The sequence below is a fragment of the Paramisgurnus dabryanus genome, chromosome 18 (assembly GCF_030506205.2).
Source record: "Paramisgurnus dabryanus chromosome 18, PD_genome_1.1, whole genome shotgun sequence".
NCBI lineage: Eukaryota > Metazoa > Chordata > Actinopteri > Cypriniformes > Cobitidae > Paramisgurnus > Paramisgurnus dabryanus.
Window position 1 is genome coordinate 14,600,144 of NC_133354.1, and position 9,617 is coordinate 14,609,760.

The 9,617-nt window shown below is 38.2% G+C and overlaps 2 protein-coding genes across 2 annotated transcripts; both read left to right on the forward strand.

The window, feature by feature from the left end:
- Window positions 1–4,854: 4,854 nt before the first annotated feature.
- LOC135776798 (olfactory receptor 52D1-like) lies at window positions 4,855–5,793 on the forward strand. Its single transcript, XM_065287715.1, has one exon. It carries the CDS (start codon window positions 4,855–4,857, stop codon window positions 5,791–5,793), a length of 939 nt encoding a protein of 312 aa, XP_065143787.1.
- Window positions 5,794–8,741: 2,948 nt separating this feature from the next.
- On the forward strand, window positions 8,742–9,617 carry LOC135776854 (olfactory receptor 1D2-like). Its single transcript, XM_065287774.1, has one exon. It carries the CDS (start codon window positions 8,742–8,744, stop codon window positions 9,615–9,617), a length of 876 nt encoding a protein of 291 aa, XP_065143846.1.

A 9,617-nucleotide genomic window follows, 5' to 3' on the forward strand; every position in this document is an offset into this window, starting at 1 on the left:
CAATAAGTGATATGCACTGAAATGCAAGAAGTGTATATAAACTTTGTGATATACTGTCAAAACTATACAAATATCATAAAATCAATGCACTTCATTTGGCCTAGTAGATTATGATACATTATAATCACTTTTCTAGTGATTTGTTACATGGGCCTATGTTATTTTCTAGATTTATTATGTTAAAAACCTGATAACAAGATAAGACCCTTCTGGCTGTCTTTTCCCAATTCAAGTGACATCATGGCCACTGTCTTATTAAACATAAAACTGAAAATAATACTGTGGAAATAATCCTTCTGTGACCTTATCAATGATTATACTGTCCTACTGTACATCTACTGTCCTTCACATTTATTAAAATTTTTTTAATAGTTTTTTAAAATTACAATGAAAATGTCTATCATCCCTATGTAGTATACTTGAACAAAAAAAAGTTATTTCCACTTTTTTATGTATAGCAAATCCGTACAAGTCAAGAAAGATAAAAAAATGAATAGTAAATTCAAATTTATTAAAGTTATTTAAACAGTGTATGCTATGCGGGCAACCATATAAGTTGTTAGATAATTGTTTTCAAAGTCATAACACAAACAGTTTTTAAATTATATATGGCACTTTGTCAAATAAGTTTATTTTGTAGATGTCACATTAACATTACTGTAACTATATTGTAATTAGTACTAAAAGGATTTTTTTTACTTTGTTTACTTTGTGGATAAGGCTGCACACACTGTTTAGGTAAGGGCATACTTCCCACCAAAATTAAACCTCTCTCTTTTTTTGCCTATGTCACCTAGCTTATGTAACGGGTCGGCTCTATACAGTATCATGGGATTGAATAAGTGCTCCCGATAATGTCCACTATGATTTCGGACACAACTAACAATGTTTAATACTGATGACAGCAAAGCCATTGGTGTGTTTCAGTGACATGAAGGACCTATGTTAGGATTTGACAAGTTTCAGCTTTGAACCTGTGCTAGTGGTCGACCCAAAATATTTTAAAAAGAGCATCTGAACTTAATAATGCAAATCTAAATTTGGGACACCCTATATGCATTTGTTGCACAAGTCATCATGCACAATTGATCAACCTTTCATAATTGATTTGTATACTCAAAATGGGGCACCTGATGTCTAATGCTGGGTTCACACCAGACTCGGCAGAGGCTGCAAGCGCGAAAGTTGAAAAATCGGAACTTTGGCGGATTTCCGCGCTGCGTTAACCAATCAGGACCTTTAGTAGTGACGTGATTACAGGAAGCAAGAGGAGTCTCAGCAAAGTCGCAGAAGCCCCTCCCATGACGAGAATTTCCGCGTGAATGTCTCAAATGACTAGAATTTCAGAATGAAGCGATTAAACTAGAATGTTCAAGCGTCCAACAACGCGCTAACGGCGCGTTTTTGCCGCCTCTACCGCGGCTGGTGTGAATGCACCATAAGACCTTTATTCTCTCTATCTCTCATCGCTACTGTCAGGTTTTCCTCTGAACACAGTGAAGATGATAACGAGAGGATACAAATAAACACAAATCTTAAATGAAGGAAATGAGTACACAGCAAACACAAGGTAACTTTAACGAGAAGACCGAAGACCGAGGCGGATTCGGGGGAGGGAAGAGCCCAACAGAGCCGGCAGGACAGAGTGACGAGACATGTGGTACGTGTGTGGTACAGAGGGGAGGACGCGACGATGACCGACCAAGGTGGAGCAGGAGGGATGAGGAAGCCTGGTGGAGCTGGTAGGGGGGCTGGCCACGGTGGAGGTGAAGGAGTCTTGACACGAGGTGTAGCTAATGGGTCAGAGAACTGAGGCGGAGTCAGACCTCCTCCGAGACAGCTGGGAGATGGTTGCGCCCCAGTTCATCCACCGCTGCATTGCCGACATGCTGAGGGTGAGCTGGGATGTAATCAGGAGCCAGTTGATTGGTGGCTGAGATATAGACTGACAATGAGAAAGGAGAAGGGAGAGGGAGGCTGGGCGGGACCAGCGAGGATGAAGGACAGCTGGGCAGGACCAGCGAGGACGAAGGACGGCTGGGCGGGACCATTGAGGATACAGGACAGCTGGGCGGGACCAGCGAGAATGAAGGACGATTGGATGGGACCAGCGAGGACTGCGAAAGTCATCATAACAATCAAATAATTGTCCAGATGTCAACATTGGCTCACCCTTAGCGGTGGGAATGTGGGCAGGGCTTTCCTCATAGCCCTCGAACTCCACCAAGACTTCCACGGTGACACACGGTGTAACCGGCTTGCGCACTTGTCAGACAGTTCTGGAGACTGCAGCTCTGGGGTGACATTGGGCACAGTGGCGGTTAGCTCAGGCTCCGTAGTCGCGACAGACTCAGGCTCCCTGTCTGCAATGGGCATTGGCTCCGCATAGCAGGGTGACGGCTGGATGATCTCTGGCTCGGGAGTGGGGCTGGCGACGTGCTCAACGGTGTATGATGATCCGCAGGATATGAGCACCCACTCCACAAATGCGGCAAAGCTCCCTTGAGGACCCTCCCCGGACAATTGCGCACATGTAGTGGTGTTGAGGTTACAACGGAAAAATGTGCATAGGCAGTAGTCCGGGAAGGGGGTGTCAGGAACCAGCATCAGAAATTCTTGTGTTCCTTGAGGGAGCGATCTCCTTGCTTCAGGCACAAAAGGCGAACAGCAGGGATATCCATATTAGTGAGACGAGTGAAACAAAAACTAAACACAAAGACTTTAATGAAAAACACTAACTATGGACGCCGCTCAAACTGTTTTGGTCGGTTGTTCTGTCACGCTTCATCTTTGAACACAATGAAGAGGATGACGAGAGGATACAAATAAACATGAATCTTTAATGAAGGCGATGAGTACACAGCGAACACAAGGTAACTTTAATGAGAACCGAACATGGACTGAACTAAAGCAGGGGTTTAAATTCACAGGTGAAGACAGGTGGAGATACTAATGACTATGGTGATTACATACAACAGGTGAAGACAATGAAACATGGAGGGCAAACGACAACAACTTAGGATATCTGTTACAGCTACAATGTCCTGCACCTTCTCAAGGTTATGCAAAAGAGCGCTATAAACCCGGTCACACATTCCATTTTTTTTGTTGCAGGTGCCCCACACTCATAAGCGTGTAGCTTACATTTCAGCGGGACCTGGAGCGTAAAAAAGATAATTAACATACAGTATACATAGAATAATTAAAACATAATTTAATAGACAAACAATTTAAAAAATAACATAGTAGATATAATAAATACAGTATAGTTATAAGGTAGTCATTGCTTTTCTTTAGGCCTTACTTAAAATGGTCAAAGGGGCCTCTGACAAAATTTTGCTTTGGGCCCCCAAAGGTCTAGGGCCAGCTCTAGTATTGATCTTCCTCTAGTTGTGGCTGCTGTGATCATAGACTAAAGCAGGGTACACCTCTGTGACCAGACCCAAAAAATTGGCCGGATTTTCCAAATGTCGCCAAGAACAGCAAAAACAGCAAATCATTGTATTTTACAGGAACGTCAAAAAACAAACCCAAGAAATAAAACCACTGATAATGAGAAAAAGAAACTACTGTCGCTAATAGAGGGAAATTTGCTGGATGGGTTAGGGTTAGATTAGGAACAGGAAAGCAAAAAAAAGAAGTCAAAAGTCACCAAAAGACCATTTTCTTAGTCTGGACTCTAAAAACAAGCAGTGCTAAATAGCTCTAAAAGTGGTTCACTGGCTCGTAATCATAGGGGAACCATTTTAAGTGCCATAGAGAACATATGTAGCACCTGTGTAGAACCATATTGTGCTATATAAAACCATATCTGGTGCTATATCACCCCCCGGATGGTTCTTCATAGGTGCTGTATACAGTAGCGCTAAAAACGGTTCCCATATGATTATAATGTAATCTTTTAGTGCTATTTAGCACCAATTTTTGAGTGTGACGTCTTGTCTAAGTAGGCATAGCCTATTTAGTTATATTGAGAGCATGTTGTGCATTGCATTTTTCTATTAAATATTATAATTATAAACGAGTGTTTTTTGCATGTCTGGCACAAAGCATAAAGCAGGAATGCATTCTGGCATGTACACTTCAGGTTCTGTAATTGTTTTATTAAGTTTTTGAAATGGAGACCAACTAGTCAGTGAGAGCAGTAAAAGTAAAGCTCACTTCCCAACCTCAAGAAGTGCTCTAGCGACAGACATTAGAGCTCACTGCATTAAGCCTTCTTATTAGAGCGTCCGACTCTCATGCCAGATCAATTATGAAAATAATTTTTGTTCACAAATCGCACCCTGCATATACTGACACACATCTGATTTATGAACTGTATTTGTACACACAGAAAGCAGTTCCCTTTAGGATCTTCTTGAGCTCAAATTTATTAAATCCCTTGAATGTTAACATTTGCAAGGCTTAGGGACACATGCAAATTATGAGCCTTTTTATAAATAGTTCATTCTGAATAATGCGTTTTGAACATTTATTATTAAAGCAATTATTATCACGTAGTCTATGCATGATTTTTTTCTGCTTCCGCAAAAATATGAACTATCCCTTTAAGCAGGCAGTCTACTGAAATGACTGGTACACTAGTTGACAAGAAGTTACAAAGTTCAAAAATAGACTATTGAAATTAAGTGTTACCTTAATTAACCCCAAGACGGAAAATATAAAGCAAATAAAAGCAAGCTTTCTGGTTGCCCACACATCCAGCACTAGATTTGTGGGTCTGGTCTTTTTTCTTGTTTTCCTGCTCTGACCTTGACTGTGTGACACCAAAGGAACAGATAGCATAACAATGCATTTCATTATTTTACCAAATCTTTATTAATGTTGGCTGTGGTGCAGTTTGCTTGCTTGATGGATAATACGTCTCATTCTCTGATGTTCACTCTAATGGTGCCCAAAGATTCAAACTCATTTAGACACATATATATTACTTGTTTTCTTTTCCTCTATTTGCTTATATTGTCAATTAATTTTCGACTTGTTTCTATCATTATAATGGAGAATTCACTTCATGAACCAATGTACATATTCTTGGCTCATCTGTGTATAAATGGGGTTTATGGAGCCTCAGGATTTTACCCTAAAATGTTGTCTGATTTAATATTGGATTCATATGTGATCTCTTCTTACATGTGTGCTTTGCAATCAATTGTGATTTATAGCTCTTTACTCTGTGAGTTCACAATACTAACAGTCATGTCATATGATAGATATGTAGCAATATGCAGACCTTTAGATTATCATAAAAAATTAACTAAAAACACGTGTCTGAAATTAACGATTTTGTCTTGGATTGTACCAAACATCTGTGTGATTCCAGGAGCCATGTTATCGAATTTAAGGACATTTTGTAAATATCACATTGACAAATTATATTGTGATAACTGGTCAATTGTAAAACTGTCCTGCATATCATCTTTTGTTAATAATGTTTATGGCTACGTTGTGGCTGTTATATTTTTAGGCTGTGCTGTTATTGTTGTGCTGTCCTATGTTAAGCTCATTGCTGCATGTAAAGCATCTTTAGAAAGTAGAAGAAAATTCTGGCAAACCTGTTTACCACATATAATATCACTGATAAATTTCACCTTTGCTTTTCTTTTTGATTTCATGTATAGTAGATACGGTGCTAATGATATTCCAGAGAGTTTGCGTAATTTTCTGGCTTTAGAACTGATTATAGTTCCTCCTGTTGTTAATCCTCTAATCTATGGATTAAATATTAAAACAGTGCGCAGAAGAGTTTTCCCCACAAAAAATTTTATGAAAATTTGGCTTTATAAGCAATGAAATGCAATGGAATGAAATGCAGTATGTATATAAGCTGTGTAATATTAAAAACTGTAAAAAACATTTATGCACTTCATTTGGCATAGCACATTATTATACATAATCACTTTCTAGTGATTTGCACATATGTTATTTTCTAAATTTGTTATGTTGAAAAAACTAATAACAAAATAAGACCCTTCTAGCTGTCTTTTCTCAATTTAAGTGACAGCATGGCCACTGTCTTATAATATAATAAACATGACTGAAAATAATACTGTGGAAATAATCCTTGTGTGACTTACATTTTCATTGCACATTTAGTGTTGAAAATGGTTGTTTATTAAAATGGAGTGGCAGAGCAGCATGTTTCTGCATGAGAGCAGTTTGTGTAAAGTTTACTTTAAAATCAACTTTTTATCAACTACAATTCATTTCCACTTTCTTGAATAGTGAGGGGTTGCTATAAATGATACAAATAAAGTTGAATAAGCTTAAGTTATTTTAACTTTATTTTTATAATGTATAGAAACTCTTCACTCTTCAAGAAAGTTTAAATTAATTGTAATTGAAAATGTATTAAACTTAAAAATTTAAGTAAATTTAAACCCATCTTTTGAGGTGACCCCTATTTTTGTGCTATTGGGGAGCTATTTTGGACACAGCCATTAATTAAGCAGTTTATGCCCAGCATTATGCCCAGAACAAGTTATCCTCCAACTTATACAATTGTTTAGGTCGTTTGTAAATTCCTTCAAATACGACAAAAGAGCACACTCAGATATAAATGTATATCATTTGTAAATCACTGTTTTTCACAATTAGTGTTTTGCATCAATAAAGTCAAAACTGGCATGAGTCCTTTTGTCCTTATTACAGGCTTGTTTATCACTGCTTAAAGGTGCAGTGTGTAAATTTTAGTACATCTAGTGGTAAGGTTGCAAATTGCAATCAATGTTTCAGTCCACCGTTCACCAAAACGCATAGAGAAGCTACAGTAGCCGCCACCTGACAACCATGTCATTGTTGGAGACAACTTAGTAAAAAAAGTTTCTCTGTTAAGGGCTTCTGTCGAAACAAAATGACTTCCATGTAAGGGGACCCTCTGTGTATGTAGATACAAATGTCTCATTCTAAGGTAATAAAAACATAACAGTTCATTATGAAAGGTCTTTATACACCATTCATAATATAGTTATGTATTTTATATTGCATTTCTGTCAAGAGATTGTTATAAAAGTTACACACTGTACCTTTAAGGGGACATATCATGAAAATCTGACTTTTTCAAAGTTTAAGTGCTATAATTGACAGCTTTTATCTAGTGCTTTTATCAACCTAGAAAATGTATATAAGATCAACCCAGTAACTTGGTTTTGATAAACCATCATCCACAAATATGTGAAAAATAGGATATTTAAAATTTGGCTCGCCTGGTGATGCCAGAAGGGGATAATACCCCCCCTTAATCTGCACTATCCAACCACGCCACTGCCATCTAATGCAGAGATCAGCTCATTTGCATTTAAAAGGACACACCCAAAATGGCACATTTTTGCACACACCTACAAAGTGGCAATTTTAACAGGCTATAATTAAATTATCTATATGGTATTTTGAGCTAAAACTTCACATATGTACTCTGGGGACACCAAAGATTTATTTGACATCTTAAAAAAGTTTGGTGAAATGTCCCCTTAAAGTGCAAGTTATCGTTGCGAGTAAGGTCTACCCCGTAGGTTATCCGTAGGCTGTGCATATACCCCCGCGTAGCTTGAAGGTGGTCGCACACCGGAGGCGCAGCTCAGCACCGCACAGCGCTGCGTCGAGTCTCGTCTAGAACAACTTGGAGGTATCATAAACCAGAAGTGCACATTAAATAGCGGGAGCTTAGTCAGATAGTGTCTACTTCAAAATGCAAAACATACGTTAGCAGCCAATGTTAATCGTTAATGATTTGGGACAAATATGATGTTTTTTATTGTTAAACTATGTGAGTGGCGCTCTGTGGCGCGACAAGGATTTGAGCAACTTCCTGAGTCATAGCTGGGCACAGTGGACAGGTGCCACCTGTCGGCGTCGGTGTGCGTATACTCATAGAAAATAATGTGTTTGATTTTTTTAGAATGGCGCGGTGCTGAGCTGCGTGTCCGGTGTGCGACCCCCTTTACACTCCCCTCTCCAAAATTTTAACAGTGGGTCTGTTCTACGCGGACTGCAAGCACTGTGATTGGCCCAGAAAATGCAGGTAAAACTCCAGTCAGGTAAAAACAGGCATTTCCATTTGCAACAGTGAAAACAAAAATGGGCCAAGTTGAGGAATGATTTAACTGAAACTGCAACAAAAGTCGCTATTTATTTGCCTCCATCACTGCTGGTCTTTTCAAAACATACACAACAAGCTGCTTTTACTGGCCGAATTGCGGCTTCTTTGGCTGTTTCATTGCTACTGTGCATGTGTAATTGCATGCTGACCCAGATAATAATACAGAAGTAGGCTATGTATGAAAACCGACGCGTAGCCTACGGTGTCGAGGCTACGCCTTATGCACAACTCTAATGAGCTCTTTACTGTATGCATTTGCATTACAGAAAAAGTCAGTTTAAAGTAAAAAAAACTTCTGTTGCATAAGAAACACTGTCACATTACAACAATGCGAGTGTGTAAATGAGCTTTGAGCAATTATTTTAAGAAAAGCACAAAGGAAGAAACACACAGAATCCCCATACAGTAAGCTTAATGAACCCCTGAGATTTTGCACTTTGCACTGTAAAAAGACTTAATATAAGCAGCAGATCCTTAGTGCTTTCATTTATTGAATGTGAGTTCTGGTAATGTAATGGTAATGGCGTGTAGTTGTGTGCTATGGTTTCATGCTAGACAATGGATTTCAATGATTAGTTGTTTTAACCTGCTTTATTTTTTATGAAATTTTTCAGTTTAAATTAGTGGCATAACATCTAAATCAATGGAAAATTTGACCTATTTTGCAACCTACACTCTGATGGAACCAAGAGACTCTAAATCATACAGACATTTATATTTCACATGCATTTTATTTCTGTATATTATGATATTGTTTGTTAACATTTGGCTCATTGTTGTTATTGTTTTGGAGAGAGCCCTTCATGAACCAATGTATATTTTTCTGTGCAATCTGTGTTTAAATTATTTATATGGAACAGCCGCATTCTATCCTAAATTTCTGCATGATTTATTACTGGATTCATATGTGATCTCTTCATACTTTTGTGCCCTACAAGCTTTTGTGGTGTACAGCTATGTAATGTGTGAATTTTCTACATTAGCAGTGATGGCGTATGATAGACATGTGGCTATATGCAGACCATTGGACTATCATTCAAAGCTGAACAGAAAGTCATGCGGTATATTACTAAGTTTATGCTGGATTTTGCCATTTGTTAATATGTCCATTGCAGTTGTCTTGTCAAATAGGTTGGTTCCATGTAAATTTTACATAGACAAATTGTATTGTGACAACTGGTCAATGGTAAAGCTCTCATGTGAATCAACTGATACTAATAACATTTATGGATTTGTTTTTATTTCATTATATTTTGGTCTTGTCATTGTAATTATGGTGTCCTATATAAAACTTATCATTGTATGTAAAGCATCATTAGAGTGCAGAAGGAAATTTTGGCAGACCTGTGTTCCTCATTTGGTCTCACTGATAAATCTCACTATTGCAATCTTATTTGATACCATCTGTAACAGATATGGTTCAAGTGATGTCCCAGTGAGTCTACGTCACTTTTTGGCTTTAGAGATGATTATAGTGCCACCTCTATTCAATCCTGTAATCTATGGTTTAAAACTTTAA

What these genes read in the sequence shown, in the direction of transcription:
- LOC135776798 (XM_065287715.1), top strand. Translation starts at nt 4,855, where the DNA reads ATGGATAATACGTCTCATTCTCTGATGTTCACTCTAATGGTGCCCAAA.
- LOC135776854 (XM_065287774.1), top strand. Translation starts at nt 8,742, where the DNA reads ATGGAAAATTTGACCTATTTTGCAACCTACACTCTGATGGAACCAAGA.